The sequence below is a fragment of the Ascidia mentula genome, chromosome 7 (assembly GCF_947561715.1).
Source record: "Ascidia mentula chromosome 7, kaAscMent1.1, whole genome shotgun sequence".
In the NCBI taxonomy this organism is placed as follows: Eukaryota; Metazoa; Chordata; class Ascidiacea; order Phlebobranchia; family Ascidiidae; genus Ascidia; species Ascidia mentula.
The window spans coordinates 12253870-12276270 of NC_138572.1; the positions used below are offsets into that span (position 1 = coordinate 12253870).

General features: G+C 35.4%; 1 protein-coding gene and 2 pseudogenes across 1 annotated transcript; all 3 read left to right on the forward strand.

The window, feature by feature from the left end:
• Window positions 1-4176: 4176 nt before the first annotated feature.
• Window positions 4177-6356, forward strand: LOC145909587 (uncharacterized; annotated as a pseudogene).
• A 7646-nt stretch (window positions 6357-14002) lies between these two features.
• Window positions 14003-15099, forward strand: LOC145909588 (uncharacterized; annotated as a pseudogene).
• Window positions 15100-18451: 3352 nt separating this feature from the next.
• LOC145908743 (uncharacterized) lies at window positions 18452-22001 on the forward strand. Its single transcript, XM_082996075.1, has 15 exons — window positions 18452-18564; window positions 18621-18757; window positions 18819-18998; window positions 19051-19186; window positions 19250-19341; window positions 19500-19662; window positions 19734-19894; window positions 19959-20008; window positions 20126-20231; window positions 20302-20460; window positions 20619-20746; window positions 20818-20903; window positions 20961-21132; window positions 21202-21296; window positions 21354-22001. The coding sequence occupies exons 1-15, from the start codon at window positions 18489-18491 to the stop codon at window positions 21455-21457; spliced, it is 1845 nt and encodes a 614-aa protein (XP_082852201.1). The 5' UTR covers window positions 18452-18488; the 3' UTR covers window positions 21458-22001.
• The last annotated feature ends 400 nt before the right edge of the window (window positions 22002-22401 follow it).

Genomic DNA, 22401 nt, shown 5'->3' on the forward strand with positions numbered 1-22401 from the left:
TGCAAAAAAATTATTATAAGGCTGTTGCAGACAAAATTGTCCGGCAGAGTCAAATGCTTGAAAACTACATCGAACAAAGTGGAGACACCGTTGTGTAGCGAAGATATGTTTTTATTGTAATTTTGTAACTTTGCCTTTTTTCATTGATTAATTTTCTGTTCTAATCTGCATTATTTGAGAAAACATTTGCTATTTTTTGCCGAGACTCGCTAAGATATTCGCCGGCTTGGGATTTATTCCCACATGCCCGATTTAATAAACTGTTTATTTGGAGTTATTCTGCCGTCTAGTGATTCCTACTGAACAGTTGAATAAAAATGCAATTAACCGCTAATTGTTAGTGTATATAAGCAATATGCTGGTGCCAATAGTACGAATTATGTGAGCTGCAGACAGATGATCACTATATCTCATCAGTGCAGCTTGGTGTGACTCTTGTAGACGATTTTCTGGGCAGTCCTGTTTTTCACTATTGGTTTAGCTTTTGCTTGCCCATAGTGTTGTTTTCTTTGGATGGTTGCACCTTATTTGGTGCCAAGCGAATGACAGTAATTTTCCCCATAAATTCAAAGTCACAACAAGCTGCACTGTTCACACGTAATAATTGTTAGTAGATGGGACCAACCGTTTAGTTGATGTGCAATATGTCCAATGCATGTGTGCGTTAACCAAAATCTGTTTACCTATGCGAACTGTTAAGTACCAGTCTATGTTACAGCGTAAATTGTTTCCTCTGTTATGGGCTGCCTGTCTTTGGAGTCTGATGTCATAGTCTATACAACGAGACTCGATGATAACTCTGCAGGCCAAACACAACTGATTTCAAAAACTTGAAGGAATAAACATATTTTTATCGAAAGGATGTTATGTTACCGATATAAGTGGAAGGTGGATCTTTTGACTTCGGGTTGTACAACGCAGTAAAGTATCATGCAGGTTATACAACAAACAATAAAAACTTAATTAAGGTTACTGACGAACACTGCGACTGACAGTTAGTGAAAGTAAAACGCCACCTGCTGCAGTTCCACAAATTGACATAATCTAATGTGACATGAACTTTACTAAAACTAAATTAGGTCTTTTGGCAAGTACATTTTTCGATTCTACATCACCAATGTACTGCGTTATTTTTACTTCCCCGCATTAAACTACTCCTTGACTTGGAATTTTCACCCATAAACCAAATGATTTTGATTCGAAACAAACTGAATTTACGCCAGTGTCACCGGAGAGTTGTTAATATCGGTAACCATGCAATAACTGCAAATATAGCTATTTATTGCACAAACTCCAAGTTTAAATAAAAGCACCTTTAGTTTGCTGTAGCTGATATTGGCGAATTTTAAAACTTCAAAGAAATAAACCAAAATTATCCACAGGGACTGACGTTTACACAGAAGTAATCGTATTTGATTCGGAGTTTTACGGCAAAAGTTGCAGAGTCAAACATATTCGCGTCATCTGTGAATACGTCATACACCACTTTGTACGCTGGCGTCACAAGTTCGTTGGCGCGTGAAGTGGCCACTTCCTTGAGGGTGGCGCTAGCGAGCACTGAAACCTGGAAGGATCAACGTACAGTTTACTGTGTTGAAATGAAGCACTGGAGTAAAACTGACTCATCAGGCGAGTGTATGACGTCATCAAAGCGTTGGAATGCTGACGTAAATGACGCGCGATCCAGTCCAGCAATTTTGGAAACTGGTCCATCGTCATGTTCATGTTTTAAAATTGTTTTGTAAACATTGGCAATTCCACCACGCATGAGTAAAATATTCAAAATATAATGAAAGATTATATATACATGCATATAACAATGTTATGAAACTATCAGAAGTTTCAAATTGGAGTTAGCTGGTTTAGCAATACTGAAAAATCGATTTTGCCTGGACGGGCGTCCTCAGTTTCTTATTCAGCTGACTCTCCAATTTAAAACTTCTGATAATTTCATAACATTGACTTATTATCAAAATAAATTGGTGTCGCTCATAGAGTACAATGCCAACCAGAGGGCTAGATTCTGGAAAAATTGATTTATAATGTAATACCAAATTTAAATAGAGGCAATGGAGCCAATGATTATCAATGAGCTGCAGACAGTGCTCACTAATGTGACGCTGGTGATAGATTTTGTCAGTTAACAGGAAGAGACTACTCCACTTGGTGGTCACTGTAGTCGGCGTCGAAAGATTGGGTAGCTAACTATGTACAAACCACCGGAGACAAACCGATGTGGAACGCGCCATAGCCAAATGGCAACTTAGAAACCAATAATGCTTTGGTTCAGTTATATATAATGCAAATATTTCAATGCTTCTACACCTCTGTCACCCGCTGAACTAATGAGACATAATAGTTTAAAATGTTTCTGCAATAAAGGGCGTAAAATAAAAATAAAAAACACTAAAGGGCGTTATGTGTAGAAACAACTGTGTGCCAAGTGGGTCCATTTGTACTCGGCCATTTGGTCGATATTCAGGAAAATCTTAACTTTGGAAATTGTGAGCGGGTTTAAATTTTGAAGATATAAATGTTGTGTCAATGTAAAACATTGAATATTGTTCTAAGAAAGAGATTTAACAAAGCAGCAAACGGAATCCACTGACTTGAGTTGTCACCAAACAACAACACGTGGGACGTGAGTTGGTGTTTTGACAATTCGGTGGCCACTGAATAAAACGAGTGTTGTTTGTTCAATGCATTTCAATATTTAGAAAGTAACAATATGAAAACATACCTTGATGAAGCGTTTCAAGTCAAAACATTGTTTTATCTCATCCGCAGAGAGGTAGCCATGTTTGTACAAGCGTTTTCATGTAATTTTAGCAACCCACGTTCTTGCTTAAAGGACATTCATGACTCTACGATAGTCTCGTAAAGGTGGCAACAACACTAGAAGTAAAATTTCGTAATTGAAACTACTCGCGTTTGTTAATTCAAATGAACTAAAATCTTCTAGTGTGTGAAATGGACAATAACGTGTATGGCAACGTACATATGTGTGGGCAAGACGGGATGCATCGAACGCCAGCCGTAAATCAAAGTTCAGTTACACATTTTGTATTTATATCTTTGTTTTAGTTTTTTCTGCAATTACAGTTGGAAATCCAAACAAAATGCACCAAAGTAAAGAAAAAAGAAGTTTGACAACTGTAGAGATTTGTATTTATGGAATGATTCTGATATTTCTCCCTACTTTATTTGGGTTGACAGTTTATATTGCCGTCGAATTAAAGGTGGGTTTAATATATTGGAAACTTTGCAAAGTTCTGATTAGTGAAAACTATTTTTTTTTTCAGACACATAATCCACCACCTTCAGTTGGTAATTATGTGAATTTGCACTTACCCGGAACTGGGGCGTAGTACAAAATATAACACTGCCGTATATCTGACTCCTGCTCTACTGTTTAAACAAAGTCTGCAGACCTTTAAGATTTACCCTCCAATTATATTCATTAAAACAACAAAACACATCGACATCTTACAAACATCGCATAGAAACTGGTCCCAAACAATAGCTCGTATAACTAGGCGACAATCAACCCCTTTTGTCTCTCTTGGTCTTTTACTTGTCTCTTTGTGTCTCCCTCTCTCTCTCTCTCTCTCTCTCTCTCTCTCTCTCTCTCTCTCCCTCTCTCTCTCTCTCTCTCTCTCTCTTTCTCTCTGGTTACATGATGAATTTGATTGGAATATATAGCCAGAGAGAGTGCAGTTAATTGGGTTCAGGTAAAAGGAAGACTACTTAAAAAATGACGTTAGTGTTAAAGGTTATGACAAATTTGGTGTTGAACGTTTTAATGAGGTGGACGGAGCGCTACTTATGTCATCTAGCATGAATCATGAATGTTCCTTCGTTCTAATCGAGTTGACGTGAGTTTGGAAAGTGCCCGTGACTAATTGTAACAGGTTGGTGTCGGGACAAAGCAATTGCGTGTTAAACAATAGCATCACGATAATGGGAACTGTTCTTTAATATGACATGATAGATGCAAACCACAACTCTTCTGGTGCAGTTTTTGCCCAAAACGAGTCCTCATGTAAGCCGGCAACTTCCTGTAAGGCGATAAAAGATTCGCGAACAAATAAAAATGGATATTATTATATTCAACCATCAAAGTCGCATAGTACCGAGCAGGTATAACACGTTTTGTAATAATTGTGATTCCAAACAATGGTGGTTGAAAAATCGAATCGGGAAAACATGTTTACATTTGGATCTGCTCATAGAGCTGTTCACAATGACTACAAAAATGCTGCTTACTACCTTATGAATGTAAGTTGAAAATCCTTCCACTACATTTACTTTTCGTTGGTGTTTCGTAAAAGCAGTTACTCGATTTCACAATAATATGTACCTTCTGTCTGAACGCAGTTTATTTTAAGAAAAAATGTTTTGCTTAAAAACAGCATCTTCAGTTCTTATTTAAATTAACATTTTTGAGGCTGAAGATCTTATGGTTCGACATGTTTCCAACATCTTTCAAGTAAATACAAACGAAAATTCATCGATATTCGAATATTACACAAATGATAAAGTTCTACAATCATACGGAGGAAATCTTTACAATCTTTTTTCAAAACATTATTCACTGAAACCAAAACAAAGTTTGTGAAAAATGATCCTTTAAATTTTTGTAAAATTTTTTTACTGATCAGTATTTACTTTTCATGTAGTCGCCTACTTTGAATTCAAAAAAGGTTTGGATATTTTGGAAAACAGATCCTTAGAAGTTTCGTCTTTGATTCCAAGTTTTTATTCTTACGAATATCATGCTGGAAATTACTATTACTTGCCAAATGCAGGCCGCAATATGTTTACAAGTAACGGAATGGCGGTAAGGCCCTTGTTTCTGCTATTTTTAAATGTTGGTCATAATTGGTGATGTCTTTTTCAGATGTACTTCCCTTCATGTGGTGGAAATCTGTACTTTGGAAATGATTACAAGTAAAAATATTATTAAAAATTAACACAGATTGAGTGATCTTGGGGACAGGTTCAAGAATAAAAATAACTTAAAATTATTTAACCTCGCGATCATTGCAGATGCGAAACTTACAATATTGCAATCTCCTCAAGAAAATCTGATCCTTTTTATGTAATGATATTTATTGGAAACTTCGATCATTCACTTTCAAACATGCAATTGCGAGTACATTATAACACACAAAATAACTTAATTTTGTAGTATGCCTATATTTTTTGAAATTTTTTTTGAAGGTAGGCAGTAATCGTCCAAATACAGATGGCAGAACTCAGTACAGCTCAACAATTCGTGAAGGAAATTTTGAAATGATTTACATTGCTGAATGCCGAGATAATTTGAATCACGCAATTCCAAATCTTTGCGATGTATTTTACTTGATTAAAAATGAGAAGGTAACAAACTGCTAATAGCATCGGCATCAAGCGTCCAATTATTAGCAATCCACTTCATGCGCTTCTACTTATCACTGTTATTGGTTTCCATGAGGTTATTACCAGAAGGCCCGTCTTGTAGTAATTTAAATTGTATTATAACATTGGAACACATATAGGAATGGGGAACACCTCACGATGCCGGAATTTCCGTTTCATCCGCTGTATATTCAACTTTCTATTATCATTATGCAAACAGAGTTGGAACTTGGGCAAACATTATATTGGGTTATACTATGTTTCCCAAGTAATTTGACATTCCAGATTTTTTATTGGAGTTTACTTACGAATATATTGTATCATTTTTTTAGATTAAACACAAGTTTTATCCCAGAAGTCAACGTTAAAAACGCGATGACAAAAATACTGATGATTGTTGCAAGTATTGATAAAATTGGTATGGTCGATGTTTTCATTTGACGTATGTTAAAGTAAAAATTAAGACTTCTTTCAGCTCCAGATTGTTCAGTTGATAACGGACCAGCTTTTCCAATAACTATCAGCAGAGGTGAAGATATTTTCAACTCGACGATTCCACCGTTGGTGAAAGAAGTTACTCCAGGATATTTGCGAAAAGTGGATCAGTGTTTGCATTGTGTCCTGGTGTCAAGTAAATTGCCACAGAACCATTATTGGGATTGGAAATACCAACGCTATAATTAACAATATTGTTATTCAGATTAGAACGTTTAGGTTGTGGAAATGCTAAATATGTGTGTATCGGTAGGGATTGAAACACAACATCTGTAAAAGAGGAATGTAATGATTTAGCAAGTAAGTAATTTGTTGGTAACTTGTTCTCTCGCCGCTTATGTTAATATTTGTGATTAGATTGGAATGGAAAAAGTTCGGACACACTTCATCCAACTAATGGAAATGGATTTGCTCATTCAGTTCGTGATGTTCACTCAACCATTATGATATTCTACAGATAAATTTAAGTCACTTTTGCTAATGACCCCGAGCGTCTATATGCAGACGGTAAATGAAATCGTCATTGCGTCGCCTTGGCCGCGCAAAAATACATTCATTTGGATGTACTAGGATGGAAAAACAGGTTCTTGCGTCAACAAAAGTCGACAATAATGTTTTGACGAATTTTGATCAATATACATAATGCTAATTTTTTTGCAAATTTTTGGCGTTGTTTGCAATACGACCAGCAACGCGCCGTTATAATGAAAATGGAGTCGGTACTGTAAGTACAGAGATCGCTTGAACCCTCGGCATAAAAATTACGAGCGTGTTGAATGTTCACTGTGACGTCATAAAACCTGCGAAGCAAATACAAGATAATGGTCGTTGTGGTAGAAAAGGAATGAGTCGGCTAGATATTTTTGTCCTGTAATTAATCAGCTTGTACATGAATCAAGAAAACCTTGTACTGTGCAACATCAGAAGTTTTAGTAAAACAGATCCAAAATGCATTAGGAGGTAAAATGTGGCAAGTAGGGGGTATTTCTGAGACCAAACGACAAGCAAATGTTGTTACATGAATGGGTGCCAGTTGTAGTATCAGACCCAAATAACTGTTTTGCATTACGATGTACATGGATATCACAAAGAAACCTTCATATCCACAACACATTTGAAAATGCAATTCAATTTCTCCATTCAAAGAAAGGTTTCGACAAGGTCAGTCGAGCAACTTTAGACAACAGCTAGAGCAGTTCAAAAGAAATTTATACAGTTTCAAACATTCAGTGTGACAATATGTGTAAAAAATTGCATGAAAAGTTTCACAACATGGCTGAATATTGTGTTTGTTCTTTTTTTACTCTGTTTCTCTTCTTTGATTTCTTCGTGGTTGTTTTTTGGAAAACACAAAAAGAATGCATGATTTGCAAGGTTCTTTGTGGAAAAACTACACATGATATCAGTGAAGTTGAAATTGTCCATAAAAGCACACTTATAGTGTAAATTTGAGCTACTTTGAATAAAACACAAGCTTGTGAGTATTTCGAATGAATAGATGCTGAAACAAACACAAGCGAATGGCATAGCAACAAATTTTTGAAAATTTTTATACAGATTTTGATTTATTACTGGTAATAGATGTTTGCATAATGCTTACTGCAGCACTACAAAGCTTGTGTACAAAAAAATCCTCACAAGTAAGATAGATATAAACAAAGTTCAGAAAACTATTTTTTGGAATTTTCACCATATTTGAGAAAAAATGCGATATTTCAATGGGCTGTTACATAAAAACAACTATCACTGGGCAAGAATTGAAATTTTTTCCTGACTTCACATTACATTGGTGTGTTACAAACCAAAAATCTAACTATTACACCTTATAATTGGGCCGTGGGTATTTCATTTGCAACCATACCCCGAAACAAGCAATTTTCACTAGTTTGGAAAAGGTCCTATCGGCAAAAGGCTTGCCGAACTTGCTTAGATACAGCACGGGGGTTTACTACTATGGTGGCCTCTGAGCGCCACCCAAAAAATCAACAATGGACATCAAAATAAAATTAAAAATGATTTGCAAATGAAAATTAATATGCAAATAAATATCAAATTGCAAATGAAAAGTAATTCGCAAATGAAAAGGAATTTGTAAATACAAATCAAATTGCAAATGAAAAGTTTTTTGAAAATGAAAATGATTTGCAAATGAAAAGTAATTTGCAAACGCAAAGTGATTTGAATTTTTTTCGCTGTCTCGACGTGGCCGAGACGTGCCAGTGCCAAGTGTTTCCCAATTCAAAACCTCTACTTGCACTTTTTTCCTTAAAGTCGAACGAATTGGAAGTTTATTGAATGCGATATTTATTTGAACGAGCAGTGATAGCTATTAAAGTGAAAATATACAATTTAACATTTATTTGTAATGTTTTTGTGTTGACTGTGCCATAAAATTGGTAGACACTTAGGGTTGAATTCACCAAGTTAGATTAATCCAAGATTAAGCTAATCCTGGATTAAACATGGGATTATCCCATAATGCCCTATTCACCAACCGGGATTATATTTTAATCCAGGATTAAAGTACCGAAAATTTAATCCTGCTATACCCCAGGTTTAAGGTTGGATTAAGCCGAATTTGACAACGTTAGAGGTGTTTTAAAATTATGAAACTTGGTAAAATTTCCTAAAAACGTCTGAGAAATATATTTTAATCAAAAATTTGCAAAAAAAGTTTAAAAATAAAAATTTTTAAAAATCTCCTTAGATACGACTAGTGGGTATTGTAAAACATATCATGGATGTAATAGATTTATTGGATTTCATTGAAAACGATACAAGTGAGCACAATACAACAATCAGAAGTATACGTGATAGAATAAACCCTCTGAAAAAGTTTAATGAAGCAGAATTTACAAGTCGATTTAGGTTTTGCAAGGGAAATGTGATTCAGTTATTACAGTTAATAGGGAATGATCTATACTGTGTCACTACGAAGAACTAAATATATGCACTGCTTTGAGATTTTTTGCAACAGGGCATTTCCAAAAGACAGATGGTGATCTAATAGGCATTAGCCAATCATCTTCATGCCGAATTATTCACAGAGTGTCAAAAGCAGTGGCAAAGAGACACAAAATGTTCATTGATTTTCCATCTAATGAATTGTTGCAAATTGTTAAAGCCAAGTTCTATGAAGTGGCTAGTTTTCCAAATGTGATTGGTGCAATTGATTGTTCACATGTCCCCATAGTCTCGCCTGGTGGAGATACTGCAGAAATATATCGAAACAGAAAGGGATATTTCTCCATCAATGTGCAAGCTGTCTGTGATCCTGATATGCTCTTCACCAATCTGGTTTGTCGATGGCCCGGTTCCACTCATGACTGCAGGATATTTGACAACAGTCACTTGTGTCACCAACTAGAAAACAAATTAATGGAAGGGTTACTACTTGGTGATGGAGGATATGCTTGCAGAAATTATATGATGACACCACTTCTAAATCCGAGCAACCAGAAAGAAAGAAATTACAATTCTTCACACATTACCACAAGAACAAAAATTGAGCGTGCATTTGGAGTTTGGAAACAACGTTTTCGCTGTTTGAGGATTCCAATCAGAACAAATGTAAAAAATACACTTACCATTATAGTTGCCACAGCCTGCTTACACAACTATGCTGTGCGAAAGGGTGAAGTTTTCGAAGAGTTTGATGACCCCAATGAACATATCAGTGTACTTGATGCATCCAATAACAATCAAGAACCATCTGTTGCAGGTCGGGTTTTACGAAACCATTACACAAAATTTTTAAAAAATACAACTGAAAAATATGGTGATTTTGTTAGGTAAGAACAGAAAGAAGGTGGTCAGAATAGAAAAAGAACAGAAAAGAAATAATCACAATATACAAATACAGTGAATGGAACTGAATTGGCATGCAAACATCAGAATACAAGATTATTCTGCCTTGTGTTTTTTAATTTCTGCTCATATATCTGCATTTTAATTTCATGTTCTTTCATTCTTTGCTCAATTTCAAGTTGTAACAGATTCATTTTTTGTCATGCAGTTGTTCTGCAATTGATTTCTTTTCAGTGTCTACTACCAAAATCATTTCTGGTTTGGTATAAACATCTTTGACACTGGAATAAACTGCAACAAAGCAAATATTAATAGTATGACTAATGTGAAAAATGGTGTGATATGTGTCACCTGAGGCTGAAGTGTTAGTATCTGTGCAATCAGTTAAATCTAATACTGCATCGTCATCAAATTCATTAGACAATGGATTGAGAACCATTGATATTAAAGCTGCAAAGTATATTAATTACAATGTATACAGACAATAGTAGTGGTTTTAGAAGTAGATGTGCATGACATAAACAATTCAACTTTCTCTGAAGTGCTGTCTGATGAAATTGATGGTGGTCCACCTCCTGTTTTTACACGCTCTCTTCTATTGAAAGCAGCACTTTTTTTGCTTGATGCTTTCATATTTTTCCACAGCCATTTAAGCTGCTCGATCGACCTTGATTGACTAACTGAACTGCTGTTAAACTCTTGTTCTATTTTCTTCCAAGCATCATCTTTTTGTTAAATGATCAGATTTTTTGCATTCTACTACGTCATGATATGACTCAATCAAGGAAATCAAAAGATCTTTTTCCAATGAGCTAAAGTTTGCTGAACGAGGCATTATCACTAATTAAACTGAAATCCGCAGAAATAGAGCTATATTAAATTAATTGAATACATTGTAATTATAAAAATGCAACTGCTACAATTCTCATGCACAATCAGAAGCCATAAAATTGATAATATTAATGAAACTTCTGTGTTTTTGACATATTCAATACACTTTTACACGTTTGGAATGACTACATTCGCCAAAATTGCCACTCGCGCTTTCTGGTGACTCAGCAAAATCGTGGATTAACTATTTAATCTGGATTAAACCTTGGATTAAGTTATCCCGGTTTAAACCCTAAGGGTCGAATTCACCAAGCAGGATTAACTTAATCCGGATTAGGGCTTAATCCAGGATTAATTAATCCCGGTTTAAGCCTGGAGTTAAACTGGTAGTCACCAACCAAGATTAAACCGGGATAACTTAATCCAAGGTTTAATCCAGATTAAATAGTTAATCCACGATTTTGCTGAGTCACCAGAAAGCGCGAGTGGCAATTTTGGCGAATGTAGTCATTCCAAACGTGTAAAAGTGTATTGAATATGTCAAAAACACAGAAGTTTCATTAATATTATCAATTTTATGGCTTCTGATTGTGCATGAGAATTGTAGCAGTTGCATTTTTATAATTACAATGTATTCAATTAATTTAATATAGCTCTATTTCTGCGGATTTCAGTTTAATTAGTGATAATGCCTCGTTCAGCAAACTTTAGCTCATTGGAAAAAGATCTTTTGATTTCCTTGATTGAGTCATATCATGACGTAGTAGAATGCAAAAAATCTGATCATTTAACAAAAAGATGATGCTTGGAAGAAAATAGAACAAGAGTTTAACAGCAGTTCAGTTAGTCAATCAAGGTCGATCGAGCAGCTTAAATGGCTGTGGAAAAATATGAAAGCATCAAGCAAAAAAAGTGCTGCTTTCAATAGAAGAGAGCGTGTAAAAACAGGAGGTGGACCACCATCAATTTCATCAGACAGCACTTCAGAGAAAGTTGAATTGTTTATGTCATGCACATCTACTTCTAAAACCACTACTATTGTCTGTATACATTGTAATTAATATACTTTGCAGCTTTAATATCAATGGTTCTCAATCCATTGTCTAATGAATTTGATGACGATGCAGTATTAGATTTAACTGATTGCACAGATACTAACACTTCAGCCTCAGGTGACACATATCACACCATTTTTCACATTAGTCATACTATTAATATTTGCTTTGTTGCAGTTTATTCCAGTGTCAAAGATGTTTATACCAAACCAGAAATGATTTTGGTAGTAGACACTGAAAAGAAATCAATTGCAGAACAACTGCATGACAAAAAATGAATCTGTTACAACTTGAAATTGAGCAAAGAATGAAAGAACATGAAATTAAAATGCAGATATATGAGCAGAAATTAAAAAACACAAGGCAGAATAATCTTGTATTCTGATGTTTGCATGCCAATTCAGTTCCATTCACTGTATTTGTATATTGTGATTATTTCTTTTCTGTTCTTTTTCTATTCTGACCACCTTCTTTCTGTTCTTACCTAACAAAATCACCATATTTTTCAGTTGTATTTTTTAAAAATTTTGTGTAATGGTTTCGTAAAACCCGACCTGCAACAGATGGTTCTTGATTGTTATTGGATGCATCAAGTACACTGATATGTTCATTGGGGTCATCAAACTCTTCGAAAACTTCACCCTTTCGCACAGCATAGTTGTGTAAGCAGGCTGTGGCAACTATAATGGTAAGTGTATTTTTTACATTTGTTCTGATTGGAATCCTCAAACAGCGAAAACGTTGTTTCCAAACTCCAAATGCACGCTCAATTTTTGTTCTTGTGGTAATGTGTGAAGAATTGTAATTTCTTTCTTTCTGGTTGCTCGGATTTAGAAGTGGTGTCATCATATAATTTCTGCAAGCATATCCTCCATCACCAAGTAGTAACCCTTCCATTAATTTGTTTTCTAGTTGGTGACACAAGTGACTGTTGTCAAATATCCTGCAGTCATGAGTGGAACCGGGCCATCGACAAACCAGATTGGTGAAGAGCATATCAGGATCACAGACAGCTTGCACATTGATGGAGAAATATCCCTTTCTGTTTCGATATATTTCTGCAGTATCTCCACCAGGCGAGACTATGGGGACATGTGAACAATCAATTGCACCAATCACATTTGGAAAACTAGCCACTTCATAGAACTTGGCTTTAACAATTTGCAACAATTCATTAGATGGAAAATCAATGAACATTTTGTGTCTCTTTGCCACTGCTTTTGACACTCTGTGAATAATTCGGCATGAAGATGATTGGCTAATGCCTATTAGATCACCATCTGTCTTTTGGAAATGCCCTGTTGCAAAAAATCTCAAAGCAGTGCATATATTTAGTTCTTCGTAGTGACACAGTATAGATCATTCCCTATTAACTGTAATAACTGAATCACATTTCCCTTGCAAAACCTAAATCGACTTGTAAATTCTGCTTCATTAAACTTTTTCAGAGGGTTTATTCTATCACGTATACTTCTGATTGTTGTATTGTGCTCACTTGTATCGTTTTCAATGAAATCCAATAAATCTATTACATCCATGATATGTTTTACAATACCCACTAGTCGTATCTAAGGAGATTTTTAAAAATTTTTATTTTTAAACTTTTTTTGCAAATTTTTGATTAAAATATATTTCTCAGACGTTTTTAGGAAATTTTACCAAGTTTCATAATTTTAAAACACCTCTAACGTTGTCAAATTCGGCTTAATCCAACCTTAAACCTGGGGTATAGCAGGATTAAATTTTCGGTACTTTAATCCTGGATTAAAATATAATCCCGGTTGGTGAATAGGGCATTATGGGATAATCCCATGTTTAATCCAGGATTAGCTTAATCTTGGATTAATCTAACTTGGTGAATTCAACCCTTAAACCACCTCACGGACGGGCGAAACGGGATTTCCCCGGTTTTCGTGATATGTTAAAGTAGCTTTTCAGACATGTTTGTTGGAAATATCATTCTTTCTGAACTAAAATAGTTATCAAGGCATTGTATAGAGGTATTTTAAAAGCAAGCAAAACATATTCCATCAACGAAACGTTTGTTTCGTTCACCACATGCTTCGGCAATGCTACAAACGTCCTAAAGTATCAAAATTCTTGGTCTTTAGGCAAATCTACCAAAAAAACAACATGCTCTTAGTGTGTAACAACGTTTTTGCATACACAAACTAAATATTAGAGTTATAATATTGCAAAGTCTTCGTGAAAACTAATGTTGAGTAGCCACGCATGAAACGGGGAAATCCCGTTTCGCCCGTCCGTGAGGTGGTTTAAGTGTCTACCCATAAAATTAACCTAAAGCTAAAATAATTTGAAAACACGGTATGGTCCAGTGCGTGTTACGCGCGAAGCTTATTTCTTGATTTTTCTACATCATCATATGTATTTTTCTACTGCTTAATTGTCTAAAAATGGCCAATGCATGGCATAAATTTAAAGAAGAGATGAAGCAGAGGCGGTCGAAAGATCCCGAAAATAAGGCACCAAAGGGTAATTACGCACAGATTGTGAAAAAAAATCTTTAACAGTACAAAGATGTAGCCCTGAAGTTTCGGGAAAAGCCCAAAAATATTCTAAGATTGGAGCTCGGGAATTTGTTCCTTACTTGTTCGACGAAATCACCATTGAAAACATTAAAGAGGCTTGTAACAGACATTTTTCATTTGAAGGTCAAGGTTTGACTTGTGTCATTTTAGCTGGAGAGCAAGGTCCTTCATGCATCTTGTTGAATCAACTTCCTAATTTTCGAGTTCTACACATAAGAGCAATTTGCAAGCAAACAAAGTTGTCCTGCAATGATGATGATAAAGTTTTACACTTTTCATCAAATGACAGTGTAGAGTTACCAAGCATGAAAAGAAGGAAAATAGTAAGTGGGCTACAAATAACTCTAAACCATGTGTGAAAAGTGAATATATCATTCCAAAAAGCCTCTCAGTAGTGCAATGAAAGCAACCACCACTAGAATTAAACTTTCAGAATTCCATATTTGCAATTTCACGTGGAGTACCGAAAGGAAGTTGATATTCAAATTAAAAAAATAGTTTTTGTGAAGGTGGCTTCAGAAAAGCTTTTAAAGGTTATTCTCTAAGAGACATTTTGCCCGGAACTTGGGTTTTAAAAAAGTATCTGCCTGCCACTATAGAAGTAATAAAGGAAACAAATCAAACTCCTGAAGAACACACTCGAAAAATTGTGCAGTCCCATATGCTAGCAGCGAATTTTGCAGCACAACTTGCCCAAACAGTACTTGTAGTTTTGGATATGTGCCATCATACACAAAAAATTTCATGGGTAAGATTTGTGAAAAAGATGAAAAAAACAGTTTGTCACTTTGGAAGAGTACATTTCTGAAAACTTTCATAAGTAAACATCAAATGATGGTACTGTATGTGGCAACAAGCAATTAATTTCCTGCCAAAAAGCTTGCAGCTTAGCTCATTACAGCTATCAACAGTCTGGTCAGCAGCTTCTTTTGACTGACATGCAAGGTGGAACACTAGTGTAAACTGACCGAGAGATTGCATCACTTGAACAAACAGATGAAAATGGAGCTTGTTTATTTTGCACTGGAAACTTATCAAAAGTAGCAATTTCAAATTTTATAGATCAGCATGAGTGTAATGATTTTTGTAGGCTCCTATAATTGTCAAATGTAAAATGATTCTCCAATTTGTCATCACATTTTGTTGTAGCATTTGCGATCATGGAACTTCTTTGTACTCACTCACTGTGTATGTAAAGTAATTCCTCCATCTTCAGTTTCAGTGTTTTTTGTAACCTAATTAGTATTTTGGTATTAAAACAGATTTGTTAACTGTGAAGTATGATTAGTTAGTTTGGTATTAGCTTGTATATAGTGTTTTTACCTCACATGCCTGCATATTTGTAGATAGAACACATCTATAAATGTAGTACTTTACTCTTTGCATGTGAGTGACCTTGCCTGGAGGCCGCATATTAGTATTAAATCCCAAAAATCACGTTTTGAAGGCTATCAGCATTAATACCCATACTGAGTGATTTGCTTTTTTGACAACAACAATTCCTGTGGTCAGTGACCCATGAAGATTTACTGGTACCACTCAAAGAGAAAAAAAATGATTGCAGCTGCATCTGGGAATACACAGCAGGGATCTGAGGAGCCTCCAGGAGGATCTTTTGTCCTATAGGATAGCAAAAACAGTCCCAGGGGGCAACCAAAGCAACTTTACTGTGACAATTTTTTTGCCATTGCGAAGAAAAGGGTTAGGGCCAACATTAAATTGCAAATTGGATGAGGTTTTTGTGATTCATTTTTTCGCAAAACCAACAAATTTCTTCAGCATCGAACTGCTAAGCTGGGTTGGATGGGTGCATTGGTGCAAGAATGTTTTAGTCTGACTGGTTCGTCAGTTTTCGCTAAACGTGGGTTGTTATGAGTTCGAAGGCAAACTCGGGAAATTTTGTTCAGCATCAAACTGCTATGCTGGGTTGGTTGGGTGCATTCGTGCAAGAATGTTTTAGTCTGACTGGTTCGTCAGTATCCGCTAAAGGTGGGTTGTTGTCCGTTCGAAGGCAAACTCGGGAAATTTTGTTCAGCATCAAACTGCTATGCTGGGTTGGTTGGGTGCATTGGTGCAAGAATGTTTTAGTCTGACTGGTTCGTCAGTATCCGCTAAACGTGGGTTGTTGTCCGTTCGAAGGCAAACTCGGGAAATTTTGTTCAGCATCAAACTGCTATGCTGGGTTGGTTGGGTGCATTGGTGCAAGAATGTTTTAGTCTGACTGGTTCGTCAGTATCCGCTAAACGTGGGTTGTTATGGGTTCGAAGGCAAACTCGGGAAATTTTCTTCAACATCGAACTGCTATGCTGGTTTGGATGGGTATAAAGAATGTTTTTGTCTGACTGGTTCGTCAGTATCCACAGAATTTGATTTAGTTGGAGCTTAATTCGCGGGGACAAGTGTTGAAATTTTGTGTGTGATAGAATGGCATTTGGTTTTGAAACTTTGAGATATAGTCTTTCAAATCAGTTTAGCGAGGCTTTTGTGTGATGTTAATATAAAAATATATATATTAGCATTTGCTTGTTCTAAAACAGGTTGGCACCCTCTATCATACCAACGACATGCATTTTCGCACCAAGCAAAACATACACGAAACCTTTTTAAGTTTGTTTCGTCCGCAATTTCTTCGCTGTCTTAGTCCCAAAATAAAATTTGCAATCGAAATTTTTGGTACAATTAAGGTTTTAAGCTGCCAATAACAACCCTTACTAAAACTATAGGTCACTTAACAAGTGCGGCACTAAAATGTAGGAAAAGGGAATTGCTGAATTAACGTAACGTTCCATTGCTGTGCATTATACTTGAGACATCAAAGAACCATTGCTAAATTGAAAAAAAAAATAGGAGAAGAGATGCATAAAATAATTCAGCACCACATTTACAATGGCTTTAAGACACAGCAAAAGACTTATAAATAGTCTACTTGTGGAAGGTTACGAGTTAGGGGAGACCGGGGATAGCTCGGACGGTTTTGGGAAAATTGCTCATATTTTTTTAAAATTATGAACCACATTCTTAAATTTTATTTTGTTGTGAGTAGTAAAGCATTACTCAAAAAACAAAAGGTTTTTCGTTCGTTTTAGCTCACTAAAAATGTTTATTCAGCCCATTTTTTAAACAGGTCTCAAATGTCCGAAGTCACCCCGGTACCGGGGTAACATCGGACGTGACTGGGGATATCTCGGACAGCAAGTTTTAACAGACGTTTTTTTTGTTTATTTAACAAATAACTGAAATCAAACTTGGCGCAATATCAGCATTGGGGCATTAGCGCATAAAATATCATTCAAGCTTTCAGAAATCGGGGCGTGGCCACTTATCGTTTCGACCCTTCCACGCGTTCATGCTTTGGGTAAATCGTGTACGTTTAACGGCAGCACGGATATCATAGATTTTAGAGTCAACAAACGATTTTTTATCTTTGGGACTTTTTCTTACTGCCAAAACTCAATCATTTCATCCAGCCTCTGTTTATTTTCTTCTATGACCTGATAATTTTTCATAAAACTCAAAAAGTGTTGTCTTTTCGCGATTTCTTGCCATGATGTCCGAAGTATCCCCGACCACGTGACGACATAGAAATTCTTAAACTATGGCCGTATTTTTAAAGGTTACACAAAATCATCATTGGCCTATCCAAGAGTACATATTTGATTATGCAATCAACCCAAAATTACTGCATTTTGATTAACTGCGACAGAGATATAACCTTCCACATACAAATTGCAAAACTTGGTTTCACTGATAAATTGACTTTTTCGATAATAACTTTTTAAGCAGACATGATTTAATTCCAAAGTTGCTGTTAACGTTTGATGGAGACATAAAGCTTTTGTAAAAGTGTCTTAACAATACCTAATTATGACGTAAAATACCTGGTCCGAGGCTCTCCCGTAGGGGAGACCGGGGATACCTCGGACATTGTCTGCAAGCTGATCTTTCCGGTCTCCATCATCCTGACCAATAGTTGCGTCACACGCTGTGAAGTCCAACCATAGTCGAGTTAGTTTTAATGGCGCCAAGGTATCTATTTGGTGATACAAAATGTTGTTGGTCTGCATCTGCAAACTTTCTTTTTCACAATAATTCCATTTTTCACTGTGAGGTAATTCACGCAGTTCAATTCGACAATGACGTCACAATTACTTACACAATACAATGTTATGTTGCTGCAATGTAATTTGTGACTGTTTAATTAACAGAAAACATAATTTTCGCAAACCCGAAAACTAAATAAAAGCCGAAACTAACAAACTTTGAAACACAAAAGTAAATAAAAGTGAAAGATCATCCTTGAAACTACTCGCGTTTGTTAATTCAAATGACCTAAAATCTTCTAGTGTGTGAAATGGACGATGACGTGTATGACAACGCAGATATGTGTGGGCAAGACGAGATGCATCAAACGCCAGCCGTAAATCAAAGTTCAGTTACACATTTTGTATTTATATCTTTGTTTTAATTTTTTCTGCAATTACAGTTGAAAATACAAACAAAATGCATGAAAATAAAGAAAAAAGAAGTCTGACAACTGTACAGATTTGTATTTATGGATTCGTTTTCATATTTCTCACTGTTTTGTTTGGGTTGACAGTTTATATTGCCTTCGAATTAAAGGTGGGGTGAATATATTGGAAACTTTGCAAAGTTCTGATTAGTGAAAAGCATTTTTTTTCAGACACACAATCCCCCACCTCTAGTTGGTAATTATGTGAACCACACCTTTTCTGATGCAGTTTTGGCCCAAAACGAGTCCTTAAGTAACCTGGCAACTTCTTGTAAGGCGATAAAAGATTCGGGAAAAAATAAAAATGGATATTATTATATTCAACCATCAAAGTCGCATAGTACCGAGCAGGTATAACACGTTTTGTAATACTTGTGATTCCAAACAATGGTGGTTGTTGTAGGTATATTGTGATATGGAGACGGATGGTGGAGGTTGGACGTTGGTTGCGAGTGTGAATGAGAACGATTTGAAACAAACTTGTTCACAAGCAGACAACTGGTTTTTACACAGATCCAATATCGATCATCATGTACATGGTAAAGTAGAACACATGTCGTTGGGAAAAGTAAAACTGTCGTTTAAAAAGCAAAAACTTTTAGAAAAATCGAACTGGGAAAACATGTTTACATTTGGATCTGCTCATAGAGCTGTTAACAATGACTACAAAAATGATGCTTACTACCTTATGAATGTAAGTTGAAAATCTTTCCACTACATTTACTTTTCGTTGGTGTTTCGTAAAAGCAGTTACTCGATTTCACAATTCTGTCTAAACGAAGTTTTTTCTGAGAAATAATGCCTTTCTTAATAAAAGCATCTTCAATTCTTATTCAAATTAACATTTTTTAGGCTGAAGATCTTATGGTTCGACATGTTTCCAACATCTTTCAAGTAAATACAAACGAAAGTTCTTCGATATTTAATTATTACACGAAGAATAAATTTCTACAATCATACGGAGGAAATCTTTACAATCTTTTTTCAAAACATTATTCACTGAAACCAAAACAAAGTTTGTGAAAAATGATTCCTTTAAAATTTTGTAAAAGTTTTTTTACTCGTCAGTATTTATTTTTCATGTAGTCGCCTACTTTGAATTTAAAAAAGTTCTTGATATTTTGGAAAAAAGATCCTCAGAAGTTTCATCTTTGATACCAAGTTTTTATTCTTACCAATATCCTGCTGGAAATTATTATTACTTGCCAAATGCAGGTCGCAATATGTTCACAAGTAACGGAATGGGGGTATAAAGGCATTTGTTTCTCGTATATTTAAACATTATAGTATTCATTTACGTTGTATTTTTAGTTGTACTTTACTGGGTGTGGTGGAAATTTGTATTATGGACGTGATTACAAGTAAGAATATGATTAGAAATTAACCACAGAACGTTAGATGCAAACGTCTTAGTTTAAATATTGCTGAAACCAGCTTAGAACTATGATTAAATTTAACAAATGTTACAAACATTGCAGATGCGAAACTTACAATATTGCAATTTCCTCAAGAAAATCTCACCCTTTTTATGAAATGATATTTATTGGAAACTTCGATCATTCACTTTCAAACATGCAATTACGAGTAAATTACAATACACGAAATATTTTATTGTCTGGTTTGTAGCTGATTTGTTTTAAAATGTTAAATAAAGGAAGGCAGTCGTCGTCCAAATACAGACAACAGAACTCGGTACAGCTCAACAATTCGTGAAGGAAATTTTGAAATGATTTACATTGCTGAATGCCGAGATAATTTGAATGACGCAATTCCAAATCTTTGTGATGTATTTTACTTGATTAAGAATGAGAAGGTAACAAACTGCTATTAGTATTCGCATCAAGCGTGCAATTATTAGCAATCCACTTCATGCGCTTCTACTTATCACTGTTATTGGTTTCCATGAGATTATTACCAGAAGGGCCGTCTTGTAGTAATTTAAATTGTATTATAACATTGGAACACATATAGGAATGGGGAACACCTCACGATGCCGGAATTTCCGTTTCATCCGCTGTATATTCAACTTACTATCATCATTATGCAAACAGAGTTGGAACTTGGGCAAACACAATATTGGGTTACACTATGTTTTCCAGGTAATTTGACATTCCAGATTTTTATTGAAAATTCTGAGATTTCTTCCGTATAAATTTCATTATTTTTTTAGTTTGAAAGCAAGTTTTATCCCAGAAGTCAACGTTAATAACGCGATGACAAAAATACTGACGATCGTTGCAAGTATTGATAAAATTGGTATGGTCGATGTTTTCATTTGACGTATGTTGAAGTAAAAATTAAGACTCCTTTTAGCTCCAGATTGTTCAGTTGATAATGGACCAGCTTTTCCAATAACTATCAGCAGAGGTGAAGATATTTTCAACTCGACGATTCCACCGTTGGTAAAAGGAGTTACTCCAGGATATTTGCAATTTAGAACTTACGGGAAAAGTGGATCAGTGTTTGCATTGTGTCCTGGTGTCAAGTAAATTAACACAGAACCTTTATTAGGATTGGAAATACCAAAGCTATTATTAACATTATTGTCATTCAGATTAGAAAGTTCAGGTTGTTGGAATGCTGAATATGTTTGTATAGGTGGGGTTTCAAACACAACATCTGTAAAAGATGAATGTAATGATTTAGCAAGTAAGTAATTTCTTGGTATCTTGTTCTCTCGCCGCGTATGTTAATATTTGTGATTAGATTGGAATGGAAAAAGTTCGGACACACTTCATCCAACACGTGGAAATGGATTTGCTCATTCAGTTCGTGATATTCACTCAACCATTATGATATTCTACAGATAAATTTAAGTCACTTTTGCAAATGATACCTTTTTTCAGTGTGAACTTTGCTTGTGATATGCTTCAAAAACAACTCTTTAGTAAACATCTAACTAACTCCAACAGACGAGTTTAGTTTAATTGTTTTGTGATTTACTATCATTTGAACCCGCAGTTTTGCTGAACGCAAAGAAAGTCATTTTAAATCTATTGTTCATTTTTGTGTGGATACTTAATTGTGTTTTGTTGCTTAAAACGTGTGGTTTTCGCAAGGGCTACTTGTCCAAATTCAAACTGGATTGAAATCCCCTCACTATCGGTCTACTGTTTCGCCATGACAATATCATACGATGACACTTTGCTGTCACCAATTTGACGCAAAATGTACCTATTGTTTGTCCGAGGACTTTAAATGTTGTTGTCTATTAAAACAAGCAAAATATTTATTATAAGGCTGTTGTCAAAGACATCATCAATACTTGAAACTGTCTGCAGCTTTTACACAAATCATATTATTGACTTCACATTGCTTGAAAACCTATTTTTTGCCGAGACTCGCTAAGATATTCGCCGGCTGGGGATTTATTCCCACATGCCCGATTTAATAAACAGTTTATTCGGAGTTATTCTGCCGTCCAGTGATTCCTATTGAACAGTTGAATAAAAATGCAAATAGCCGCCAATTGTTAGTGTATATAAGCAATAGTGGTGCCAATAGTACGAATTATGTGAGCTGCAGACAGATGATCACTATATCTCATCAGTGCAGCTTGGTGTGACTCTTGTAGACAATCTTGTCTGGACAGCCCTGTTTTTCATTGATGGGACCAACCGTTTAGTTGTGCAAGATGTCCAATGTATGAGTGCGTTAACCAAAACCTGTTTACCTATGCCAGTCTATGTTATAGTGTAAATTGTTTCATCTACTAGTTATACAACAAACAGTAAAAACTAAATTAGGTCTTTTG